At 43.1% G+C, this 13018-nt stretch overlaps 1 protein-coding gene across 1 annotated transcript; it reads right to left on the bottom strand.

Annotated features, from left to right (window-relative positions):
- Positions 1–5758: 5758 nt before the first annotated feature.
- LOC141121826 (gamma-crystallin-3-like) lies at positions 5759–12809 on the bottom strand. The gene is made up of 3 exons (XM_073611545.1): positions 12681–12809; positions 8031–8273; positions 5759–6100 (listed from the first exon to the last, which is right to left on the bottom strand). Exons 1-3 carry the CDS (start codon positions 12687–12689, stop codon positions 5825–5827), a joined length of 528 nt encoding a protein of 175 aa, XP_073467646.1. The 5' UTR covers positions 12690–12809; the 3' UTR covers positions 5759–5824.
- Positions 12810–13018: the final 209 nt, after the last annotated feature.

Raw genomic sequence — 13018 nt, 5'->3', positions numbered from 1 at the left:
TGCTGAGGGGGAGGAGTCCGCTGGCTCCTGACCTGTGTGGCGGGCAGGGGAGAGGCGCGATAGCAACCTGTAGCCCCGCCCAGGACCCCCACCGACGGAAGCAGATGGGCGCTTCACCAGGTGGCCTGATGGGTCCTGTGAGGGGCTCCCGATGTGGCACGAAGCTCTGGGGGAGGGTCCTGGTGAAAACCGCTCTGGAGGCCTAGACCTCCGAGCCTGTGGAGACACCTGACCCTCCGCTGCTGACCCGAATGCTTGATCCTGGAGCAGGGAGGACACTTGGCTGTGAAGCCACTCTAGTCCACTGGTCACAGCAGCCGCCCTCAGCTGGGCCAGGATGAGATCAATGTCGGCCATGGTGAGGAATGTCAGCAGCGTGGAAACAGCTTCGTCTTTTCTGCCCGAGCCTCTGCTGCCCGAAAGTCCCACCTCCCCCTTAAAAAAACAACAACGCCCCCCCTCCTACTCTGCTCATTTTCCAATCCGTACCATCCCCTTCCTTGCAAACTTCCCTGCTTTTAACCCATTGTTGTCTCCCCTCTACACACTGTCATGCCCGGCCCTGCACTACTTCCTTTTTTTTCCTTTAGCTCCGGGCCTCACTTTAAAGTGGTGTTCCGACCGAAATTATACTTTTTAAATAAAAATACCCCTATAATACATGAGCTTAATGTATTCTAGTAAAGTTAGTCTGTAAACTAAGGTCTGTTTTGTTAGTTTATAGCAGTAGTTTGTTATTTTATAAACTTACAGCAGGCTGTGGCCATCTTAAGTGTGGGCATCTGAAGACAGACTGTATTTCTTCCTGGATCACAAGCAGTGTAATAGGTTTCAGGTCATGTTTCCATAGCAACAGCAGTGTCAGAGGAAGTTTCCGCCCCTTCCCAGAAGGCATTGCAAACAGGAAATGATGCAATGGGCCATGGCCAGGGAGGAGGAAGTGAAAAATGAATACAGTAGATATACAGTAGGTGCTGAGAAAAAAAATAAAAAAATATCCAATTCGTTTACAGTGTACAGTTTAGTGAGGGATACTGAAGAGTTGTAAAAGTGGGTGGAACTCCACTTTAAATTCCCTGGTGTTCTCTCTGGAGCCGCTAATTAGCACACATTTCTGAAGCCAGGCATAATCCAGCAATGTAAGCAATGCTGCGGGGTGAATGGAGTCCCTCACCTGTAACTGTGCATGATGACAGCACTGCAGCTCAGTTCAGGAGAGAGGAACAGAGGACCGGAGGTCACTAGGGTGTGTGTGTGGCAGCGGAGCATGGAGCCGAAGTCAGATATACTGCAGAGAAGCAGGGAGCCGCGGCTGTGGGCTTGTATAGTGTGCAGACTGGGAGAGAGAGAGCAGGAGGTGCGGGAAGTGGCAGTGGAGGAGAGGCTGACAGAGTAAAGGGAAGTGACCGCCGTCCCAATCTTTGACCGAACGATGTGTGAACACACACACATCCTCATCGTCTGTTCCTACTAAGTAGGAACAGCGATATGTCTCCTCCTCTAGTCAGTCCCATCCCCCCACAGTTAGAAACACACAGGAGGGAACACATTTAACCCCTTGATCGCCCCCTAGTCTTAACCCCCTCCCTGTCAGTGTCATTTATACAGTAATCAGTGCATTTTTATAGCACTGATCGCTGTATAAATGTCAGTGGTCCCAAAAATGTGTCAAAAGTCTCAGATCTGTCCGCCGCAATGTCACAGTCCCGCTAAAAATTGCAGATCACCGCCATTACTAGTAAAAATAAATAATAAAAATGTCATAAATCTATTCCCTATTTCATAGACACTATAACTTTTGCACAAACCAATTAATATACGCTTATTGCGATTTCTTTTTTTTTTTTTTTTTTTACAAAAAATAAGTAGAACAATATATATTGGCCTAAACTGATGAAGAATTTTTTTTTTTACATTTTTTTTTGGATATTTATTAAAGCAAAAAGTAGAACATGTTTTTTTTTCAAAATTGTCGCTCTTTTTTTTGTTTATAGCGCAAAAAATAAAAAACCACAGAGGTGATCAAATACCACCAAAATAAAGCTCTATTTGTGGGGAAAGAAAGGATGTCAATTTTGTTTGGGTACAGCGTCGTACGACCGTGCAATTGACTGTTAAAGCAGTGCCGTGTCGCAAAAAATGGCCCTGTCATTAAGGGGGAAATTCTTCCGGTCCTTAAGTAGTTAAAGCCCCTAAGGTTTTTCACCGTAGTCTTAGCGCAGCCAAACACATAATCACACTCACTTCTTTTGCCTCAATGAAGTATCTAGGAGTATGCTTTTCTGATGCTTTATTGGAAAACTTGAACTTTGACAGGAGTGGGATAACTGTGGCATACTCCAGTAACTTTAGTAGCAACGTGAAGGCAATAATCTTCCCTCTGTTATTGTGAACAGAGTCCTTTAACAAAATAATTAGTGGACTGAGCTATACCAGGACACCAGGCACAATGTCCCCTGTGAGCAATACTGACTGTAGCACCCCGAGGGATAGCAGCTGCACGCAGTCTCAAGGATCTCTCGCTCCAATCTGTACTCACTAATGTCCTTGGATATTTGGATGTCTCCTTCCAAATATATTCCACACACTTTTACAGTGATACCAAACCAGATCTCCAGACGAAAGTCCCTCAGTCAGCTCCAGCAATCAATGGCCCCTCGAGCTAGCTCATCTGGGACCTCAATACATAGCAGACACATGGCAAGCTTGCCCGGGAGGACATTCCCCCTCCAGGCTGGGATCTCCTCATCTAGCATAAGAGCCTGATTCCAGTCTCAAGAGTATTTATGCTCCTTCCCAGCCACCATCTGGACACATCTCTATAGGGATTGGCCAGGGCTGCATACATTTTCAGCTGCTGATTTAACTCTCCCTGCCCACTTTCTTCTAGAACCTTTTCAGTTAGATAGGGGGAAGCGGTGACTAGGAATTCTCAGTCCTTTAAAAGTAGCACAAAGTACCTCCACCTCCCCTGTAGACACTGATCCCAGTTCTACTACTGCAGAAAATGCCAGCCCACTTGGCTGCTTCTTAACCAGTCTACCCAGCTGTCTCTTCACCAGCCCGCCTGACTGCTTCTCTACCAGTCCACCCAGCTGTCTCTCCACCAGTCCACCTGACTGCTTCTTCACCAGTCCACCTGGCTGTCTCTCCACCAGCCTGCCTGACTGCTTCTCCACCAGTCCACCCGGCTGTCTCTCCCTCAGCCCACCTGACTGATTCCTCACCAGTCCATCCGGCTGTCTCTCCACCAGCCCACCTGACTGCTTCTTCACCATCTCATCTGGCTGTCTTTCCACCAGCTCGCCTGACTGCTTCTTCACCAGTCCACTTGGCTGTCTCTCCCCCAGCCCGCCTGACTGCTTCTTTACCAATTCCATCTGGCTGTCTCTCCACCAGCCCGCCTGACTGCTTCTTCACCAGTCCACTTGGCTGTCTCTCCACCAGCCCGTCTGACTGCTTCTTCACCAGTCCACCCGGCTGTATCTCCCCCAGTCTGCCTGACTGCTTCTTCACCAGTCTACTTGGCTGTCTCTCCCCCAGCCCGCCTGACTACTTCTTTACCAATTTCATCTGACTTCCTCTCCACCAGCCCGCCTGACTGCTTCTCCACCAGTCCATCTGGCTGTCTCTCCACCAGCCCCCCCGACTGCTTCTTCACCAGTCCACTCGGCTGTCTCTCCCCCAGCCCGCCTGACTGCTTCTTCACCAGTCCATCTGGCTGTCTCTCCACTAGCCCCCCTGACTGCTTCTTCACCAGTCCACCTGGCTGTCTCTCCACCAGCCCCCCTGACTGCTTCTTCACCAGCCCCCCTGACTGCTTCTTCACCAGTCCATCTGGCTGTCTCTCCACCAGCCCCCCTGACTGCTTCTCCACCAGTCCATCTGGCTGTCTCTCCACCAGCCCCCCTGACTGCTTCTTCACCAGTCCACTCGGCTGTCTCTCCACCAGCCCCCCTGACTGCTTCTCCACCAGTCCATCTGGCTGTCTCTCCACCAGCCCCCCTGACTGCTTCTTCACCAGTCCACTCGGCTGTCTCTCCACCAGCCCCCCTGACTGCTTCTTCACCAGTCCATCTGGCTGTCTCTCCCCCAGTCTGCCTGACTGCTTCTTCACCAGTCCATCCGGCTGTCTCTCCCCCAGCCCGCCTGACTGCTTCTTTACCAGTCCACACAGCTGTCTCTCCACCAGCCCGCCTAACTGCTTCTTCACCAGTCTACCCAGCTATACCCAAATAAAACTGATGTCCTTTTTGATGTCCTCAGCCAGAGACATAATCACAGTAACTTCTTTTGGCTCAATGAAGTGTCTAGGAGTATGCTTTTCTGATGCTTTATTGCAGAACTTGAACTTTGACAGGAGTGGGATAACTGTGGCATACTCCAATAACTTTAGTAGCACCATGAGGGCAATAATCTTCCTTCTGTTATTGTGGACAGAGTGAAGCAGTGAAGCACAGCCAGTGAAACACAGAACAGACCAAAACAATCACATGCAGCTCAACTAATTACAGTAAGCCAGTAACTAGATTTACCTAACCTAGAACCTGTATCTTGGGGGTGCTACAAATACAGTGTCACTAAAGTTTTTCTATAGATTTTTTTTAAGGCCTTATTCACATGTGCATACTGTACATTCATGCCACGGTCCATCTCCACCCACTTGTTATCAGCCTCTTGCAGTCCGCTGTACAGCAGAGCTCAGGATGCAGGAAGGAGAAGCACCACAAGCAACCAATATGGTTATTTGCAGTGCAAGGAGCATGCTGATAGGAGGAGAAAGCAAAGCGATGGAGAGATGTCAGTCTCTGGGGAGAGTCATACACCTTGTGTAAGCTGTAACTGGAGCCACCTAGGCTCACATATCACTTTGTTTAATTTCCCCAAACAGTTGAGGAGTGAAGGAAGGGTATTTGGAGCTGGAGCTGTTGAATTTCCCTTTACGAGCTAAGCACAGGTTCACTTGAACGAGTACCTAGCATCAGGTCTATGTTTCCTTCCACATGCACACTGGGTAATGTTTAGATGTAATACATTTCAGGTATTTATTACCTCTCACAGAGATCACAGGATTCCTCCTGATAATGCCTTCATCTACTTTTCTTTAGAAGTACGAAATCATCTATGTTCAGGCATCTCCCAGGGTCACTATCCCCTTCCTAAGCTGAGATGGATAGCACAATCATGTAAATCCTGATGCCTGTGCAGTTCTTGCTGGTGTTTACAAGTTAGCTTGGAGTTTACCAGATGTGACGTCATGACGTCGCTTTTGGCCTCCAAGGGCCATAGAGATGGCCGGGGATCATCTGGTTCCTGGCCAGCTCTATCGTAAACGGCCGCCGCCAGCGGATTCATTCTCTGACTCCCCGATAACACGGGCAAACCAATAGAAACAGCTGCGATGATGTCTTTTACATTGCAGGGAATCACCAGCAGAAAAAAAAGATATCTGTATGATGCCTGTAGCTGCAGGCATCATTCAGATACCTCCACTCAAAGTCCAGAACGTCATATGTTGTCCTACAGGCAGGAAGTGGTTAATGATAAAAGGTGGAATTGTCTTTAGAAAAAAACTGATGACATTGCTGTATTATGTGATTAATGCAGGTTTTAAAGTTAATGAAAGATCTACTTGGTTTTCATGGTCTTCACTTCACATGCTCCTAAACTCTACATTTAGTTTTTTGCATATTATGTAAAACGTTTAGCATTACAGAAAAAAAAAAGGAATTTTGAAAAACAAAAAAAGCAGTATAGATTTTGCTTCATGTTACTTTATTGTTACTGGTATTTTTTTAAGCAATTGTCTAGATGCAGTTTTATTTTACTGGAAGTAGTGCACTCGTTTGAAGGACCCAATTCTGGGGCTTGTGGCTCCCCAGTCGGTGTATCTCCTGTACTCTCCAGGTCTCAGGTAATACTGACGTCCCCTGAAGTTGGGCTCCTCATAGAACATCCAGTAGCCTTCGTGGACATGGACAGAGTGGATGTCATTGAAGCGGAATCTTTCCTGGACATGAGGGCAATCCTCGGTGAACTCCATCATCTGACCTCTGAAGTCTTCTCTCTCGTAGATCCTGATTCTGAAGGAACCTTCATGCTGTAAAACAAAAAAAGATCTGAATGTACTTTGAAAAATGTACCAGGAATCCTTTAATAGGGTTTCTGCTTTACTTATAGGTTTAACAGATTTCCTCTGGAATCTCTTGATAGTAAAAAAAAGAAAATAAATATATGTGATGGAATGAGACATGAATACCTTCTGTTTTACGAAGGCTAGACTGTGCTGCTTACAGATTCAGTTGGAGGGCTTTTTCATTCTTTTAGTCCCTTCCCACCATAACTTTTATGTTTAAATATCTTGTTGTGGCCCAAGCCCTATTCCATAGAAGTTATAGTTTGCATACACTGCACTGATAATATCTATATTAGATCAATTTGGTCACGACCATCCCTTCCTCTTTGTGTACACACATGCCCTCAACATAGGGTAGTAGTTTGCCAAGGAGGACTCTCCCTGGCAAAGCACTCTTTCCCCATGTTGATGAGGACAAGGGCCTCTTACCCATAACCCTGGCCAGATGGTTATGGGGGTCTGCTGGCAGGGGACTTATTGGAATTTTGAAGCTCCCTTTAACAATAGAGGGGGACCCAAGATAACGACCCCCCATGTGAATAGGTAGGAGGTACATAGTACCCCTACTCATTCACAAAAAATAAGTAAAGTGTAAATAGAAACGAATAAAATGTTTTTGACAAGTCCTTTGATAAAAAGAAAGATGGATGGATATGATCATATATAGTCAATGTCTATCACTCCCTCTGAAGAGCCCTCCCCCTTGCATATAACTGCTGTCATTTGGCTGGAGTGAGGGAGTGGACTAGAGGTGTTAGGCAAATGGAATGTTTCTTTTGGTGGATATCATGAATGATATGGATCTGCATCTACACAATGTGATTGTGTCAGGGCCTGGACTTGAACCTGGGACGTCTGTTGTGTTTGGCATTGACACTACTTGCTGGGCCACTGGAGATGTTGGAAAGCTCCCTTTGGATCTGTTAGACAACTTTGCCTTGTACCTTGTTTTTCATGAACCTTGAACTCTTTGCTTCTCCCGTAAACTTCCTGATTTGAGCCATGTCTCTGAACTTCCTGTCTGCCAGATTCTTGTGTTCTGTCCAGCCAATATCTTACTCTTGTCTCTACAGCTGCCATCCCTATCTTCGCTGCCATTTGTTACTGACCTTTGGCTTGTTCCTTGACTACGCTTCTGCTTAATCCCAGCCTGCAACCATTCGTTACTGACCTTTGGCTTGTTTACTGACTATGTTTCTGCTTGATCCCTCCCTGCTTATTTGCTACTGGACCCCAGGTTGCGAACCTCCTGGTGGGGAGATCCTGAGGGCCGTGACCTGGCACTAAAATGCAGCAAAGCCCATCTCCACCATCAGGAGCTCTGGGGAGCACTGGTTGTACTTAGATTCCGCACCTCAGGAAAACACGTGTCATCTGCAATGGGAAACTGCTTGTATGCCTGTCCAGCTTGTCAGTGGGTGGTGCTCCACTACTTTAGCTACTAGCTAAAGGGCTTTTTTGTGTGTGTGGTATACCCCCTCAAAATCCATACCAGACTACTATGTATTTTGGGGTCTAATATGCATTTCAGGGGACTCTACTCAATTTTTCCAGAGTGCATGGAGGAATCTCCTTCTTGACTGTTGTATTGTGTCAGCCAAAAGCAGTGCCTGTATGAATACCTAAACAGTGGCTGCATCTCATGGGATGTAGCCGCTGTTCAACTGACAATTTACCACCTGGAACCTATCAGTCAAAGGATGCCGGGCAGCAGTTCCACCAATGTAGCTAAACTCCTCTTTAAGTTTTAGTTTTTAAATACTGCATACTGGTAGGCTGACCCTATTGTGTAAGAATGTTGTAGAGATTTTGGAACATAAGCTTGCACAATGGTTATTCTTGCTGCCACTACAAATACAGCTGTAGCTAAATGAGTCCTCCTGTACATTCTTACCTGGGGGCTCAGACGACAAGACCTAATGGAGTCATTGTAGCCCATCCACTGCTGGAAGTCAGGATAGTCTCCTCTATGGAGGAAATACTGGTGTCCTCTGTAGTTGGGGAGCTCATACAGGATCCAGTTCCCACTCTCCACACGGATGGAGTTGCAGCGTCTGAAGTATGAGGACAGGTCGGGACATTCAGTGTGACACTCATAAGAGCGACCCTGGAAGTTCCTTTCCTCGAAGAAGATGATCTATTAAAAAAATTAATTAATATATATATATATATATATATATATATATATATATATATATATATATATATATATATATTACTATTTCTTAATTTCTGAGATTGCAGTTTTCGTCTTTACTTTCATGGGAATGCAGGAATTTTAAATAATTAGTAATACCAAATTCCTAAAATATATAGAATTTGAAGAAAAAAAATTCTAATGCCTTGCAGGAAACCCATTAAAGTTATGGATTCACTAGTAAACATGCCAAATGTAAGCTCACACCTTCGCCAAGTGCTCAATGACACATTCATTTGTCAACTGAAAGCAGAAAAAAAAACAATAGTGTTTCTAAGCCTTTCCCACTGTATCTAAAAGAAATAATAAGAAATGATCCTATTTCTTGCATCCATCTCCTCTCTCCCCTTGTCACAACTCCCTCTGCTGCTATTACCAACTGTCATTTTTGGAATTTGCCTTATATTACACAGCAAGCGTGGTTGTCAAAATAGATTCACTCCTGCGTAAAAATACAGAATTTTGCAGATAGTCTGCATCTGCAAGTGTTATTGAGTAAATACAATGTAACAATGTATAATTTCACTGTAAAATTACATTTGTAGATGGTCTGCAAGTGTAATTTCATAAATACACTGTAACAATGTATCATTTCATTGAATGTACTATTTCATTCATATGTAGATCAAAGGTGTGACCCACATAAGTTTTTTTTTTTGTTTATAAAATGTATGTCAGTGTAACCCCTTATTAATCTTTAGTTAACCCTAAGCAGCCCTAATTATTTACTCCTTTGTCCCCCGCTTAGTTTATATTTTTCCATAGTTACATAATTACATAGTTAGTCAGGTTGAAAAAGACACAAGTCCATTTAATTCACCCATAAAAAAAAAAAAATAAAAAAAAATAAATCATATAATCCCATATACCCAATCCTACACCCACAGTTGATCCAAAGGAAGACAACCCCCCCCCCCCCGAAAAGCATGATCCAATTTGCTACAGCAGGGGAAAAAAATCCTTCCTGATCCCCCAAGAGGCAATCGGATTTCCCCTGGATCAACCTTACCTATAAATGTTCGTATTTTTATATTGTTTTTATTTTTTTCTTCTTTTTTTTTCCATTAACCGCTTGCCGACCGTCCGCCGCAGTTATACTGCGGCAGAATGGCACAGGCAGGCTAATCGCCATCATGGTACGTCAGTACCATAGACGGCCACTAGGGGGCGCATGCGCACCCCCTGCTCGCTCACAGAGCCGATGCGAGTGCCCGGCAGTCTCGATCGCCGCCAGGCTCCCGCGATCGCTCGGGCACACGGAGAACCGGGAGCTGTGTGTGTAAACACACAGTTTCCGGTTCTCTGAGGGGAGAACTGACAGATCCTCTGTTCATACAGAGTATGAACAGGCGATTTGTTAGTTTCCCTGCACAGTCCACATCCCCCTTCAGTTAGAACACTTCCTAGGACACACATTAACCCTTTCACTGCCCCCTAGTGTTAACCCCCTTCACTGCCAGTGACATTTTTACAGTAATCAATGCTTTTTTAATCGCAATGATCGCTGTATTAATGCCAATGTGTCAAAATTGTCCGACGTGTCCGCCATAATGTCGCAGTCATGATAAAAATCGCTGATCGCCGCCATTACTAGTAAAAAAAATAATTATTAATAAAAATGCCATAAAACTATCTCCTGTTTTGTAGACGCTATAACCTTTGTGCAAACAAATCAATATACGCTTATTGCTATTTTTTTACCAAAAATATGTAGAAGAATACGTATCGGCCTAAACTGAGGAAAAAAAAATATTTTTTATATATTTTTGGGGATATTTATTATAGCAAAAAGTAAATAATATTGCGTTTTTTTCAAAATTGTCGCTCTTTTTTTGTTTATAGCGCAAAAAATAAAAACCGCAGAGGTGATCAAATACCACCAAAAGAAAGCTCTATTTGTGGGAAAAAAAGGACGTAAATTTTGTTTGGGAGCCATGTCGCACGACCGTGCAATTTTCAAAACGACACAGTGCCGAATCACAAAAAGTGCTCTAGTCTTTGGCCAGCCAAATGGTCTGGGGCTGAAGCGGTTAATATTCTTTTTTTTTTTTACATTCATTTTGTTTGTTAATTTTTTTGGGGTCACATAAGAAAATGAGCAAAACTGAAAAAAAAAAAGTCTTATGTTACAAGAGAAAATAACTGTGCCATAAAACTGAAACATCATTTTAGTGTTATTTTACCCAGGGCAAATTATAGAATTAAATGTATTTTTTTTTAATTACTGTACAACAAAACTTTTTTTTTTACTAGCACTAATCAAGACAAAAAATAATGCATGTTTTATAATTTTGTAATTTCATCTATAGATTTCATTTAAAGGAAAATCATTTTTTTGCAAAACAATGTTGCCACAGGGGAACGTAGCCCCCCCCAAGAAAAGCAAAAAAACTGTATGTATTATTTTTTATCCTAAGTCAGGACAACGTTACAGCCTATCAATCATTGTCATAGTGGAAATAGACACATGTTTCTGGTCTATTTACCATGTTTTAAAATGGAAACATCATTTTAGTGTGTTTGGACATGGGACAAATTATAGAATAAAATGTATACTTTTTATTTAGAAACAAATGCAATTTTTGAATTTACGTCATTTTTGCAAAACAACATTGCCAAAGGCGAGCCTATAACCAGTAGCCCAGACCTAACAACCCCCCCCCCCCCCCCCCGCCCACAAAATTAAAACAAAAATGTATTATTTGTTGTCCAAAGTAGGGACAAAGTTACGGCTCACAGTGGAAATGTAAAAAAATGTTTCTTGTCCATTTTCCATGTTTTTAAATGGTAACATCATTTTAGCTTATTTTGCCATGAGACAAATTATAGAATAAAAGTTTTTACCATTAAACTTCTTTAACCCCTTGCCTACTTGGCACTTTCACCCCCTTCCTGCCCATGCTAATTTTCAGCTTTCAGCGTTGTCACAATTTGAATGACAATTGCGCGTCATGCAACGCTGTACCCATATGAAATTTTTATCATTTTTATCACACAAATAGAGCTTTCTTTTGGTAGTTTTTAATCACTAGTGGGTTTTTTATTTTTTGCTAAACAAATGAAAGAAGACCGAAAAAAAAACAAAAACGCTTTTCATAGTTTGTTATAAAATTTTGCAAAAGGTAATTTTTCTCCTTCACTGATGTGCACTGATGAGGTGGCACTGGTTGGCACCGATGAGAAGGCACTAATGGGCACTTATAGGTGGCACTGATAGGCAGAACTGATGGGCACTGATGACACTGATGGCCACTGAGAGGTGGCACTGAAGGGCACTGGTAGGTGGCATTGATGGGCAGCACTGGTAGGTGACACTGATGAGAAGGCACTGATAGGCAGCACTGATGAGCACCGATTGGCAGCACTGATAGGTAACACTGATGAGGAGGCACTGATAGGCAACACTGATGAGCATTGATTGGCAGCACTGGTGGGCACTAATTGGCAGCACTGGTGGGCACTGTTGGGATTACACTGATAATCAGGACACTTATAATCAGTGCCCTGATGATCGGTGTAGATGTTCCTTTCTCACAATCTGTTTTTTGGCTCGCTCCTCCTCTCCTCGCGCTGTCAGCATGAGGAAAGGAATGCTGATAACTGGCTTGTGTTTACACCATGATCAGCTGTCATTGGACGCATTCACAGTGGCCCTTTACCCTGATATGTGATCATCCTTGTCCGAAGGACACAGCGATCATAGATCCCTGCCAATTCACGCCGCAGGAAGGTGCACAGGCAGCGTGATCACAGGTGGATGCCCATGGACGCCCTTCCGGTAGGGTAAGACTACGCCTATGCCGTTTTTCAACTATAGCATGGACGGAAAGTGGTTAAAAAAAAATCTAGCACTGGTCAACACAAAAAATACATTTTTCTTTTAATTTTTATGTATGTAATGTTGTCTATTCCATAAAAAATAAAATAATCCCCCCCCCCAAAGAAAAAAAGTATTATTATTTGTTATGTTAAGTAAGGTCAACGTTTTTAAAATTATTTAAAGTTTATATTTCAATAAACAGACCGATAGTGAAAAATGTAAAGATGTTTCTGGTCCATTTAAAATTTTTTAAAATGGGAACATTGTTTTGGTGTAATTTTACATGGGGAAAAAACGTGAAGAATAAAATGTATACCAGGTATTAACAAAGTTACTTTTTTTTTAAAAAACTAGCACCGATCAAATCAGAAATTATCTCTTGTGACTTTAACAAAATGAATTCTGATTGTATCAATTTGTACAAATTAGTATTTAGGATTTAATAGCTGCTTAAAAAATATAAGCACTATATGAAAATTTATAACTTTTAAGGATTGTTTCCTCATATATCAAAAGCTATAGCTTACCTTTCCCATGTTTGGGTGGATGTTGGACGTTTTCTCGCTCAGGCCACAATCTATGAGCTGCAGTTGGTTCGGGAAAAGCTCTCCTTTATATACATCCTCTTTGCATACATTGAAAGTAACGCTGACTTTTCTTTTTTCACCCAGTAAGCAGAATGTACAGCTGATTTTTCAGTTCATTTTAGTATTATGTAAAGGTCACATTGTACTGCATTGTATGCGCTCATTGTCTCTACTTGCACCTGCATTTCAAAGCTTTATCTAAACAACTATGTGGAACAAATTTTACTCTGTCTGTCAGGACTTTTTTTTTCTGGAACCGAAAAGTCTGTTTCTATTTT

The sequence above is a fragment of the Aquarana catesbeiana genome, linkage group LG01, assembly GCF_042186555.1.
Source record: "Aquarana catesbeiana isolate 2022-GZ linkage group LG01, ASM4218655v1, whole genome shotgun sequence".
Classification (NCBI taxonomy): domain Eukaryota; kingdom Metazoa; phylum Chordata; class Amphibia; order Anura; family Ranidae; genus Aquarana; species Aquarana catesbeiana.
The sequence above is the reverse complement of the archived record's forward strand: the minus strand, read 5'-3'. Positions and strand labels throughout refer to the sequence as shown.

What these genes read in the sequence shown, in the direction of transcription:
- LOC141121826 (XM_073611545.1), bottom strand. An exon ending in CTTGTCGTCTGAGCCCCCAG is followed by an intron (nt 6,101 to 8,030) that starts GTAAGAATGTAC and finishes TTTGTTTTACAG; the next exon opens with CATGAAGGTTCCTTCAGAAT.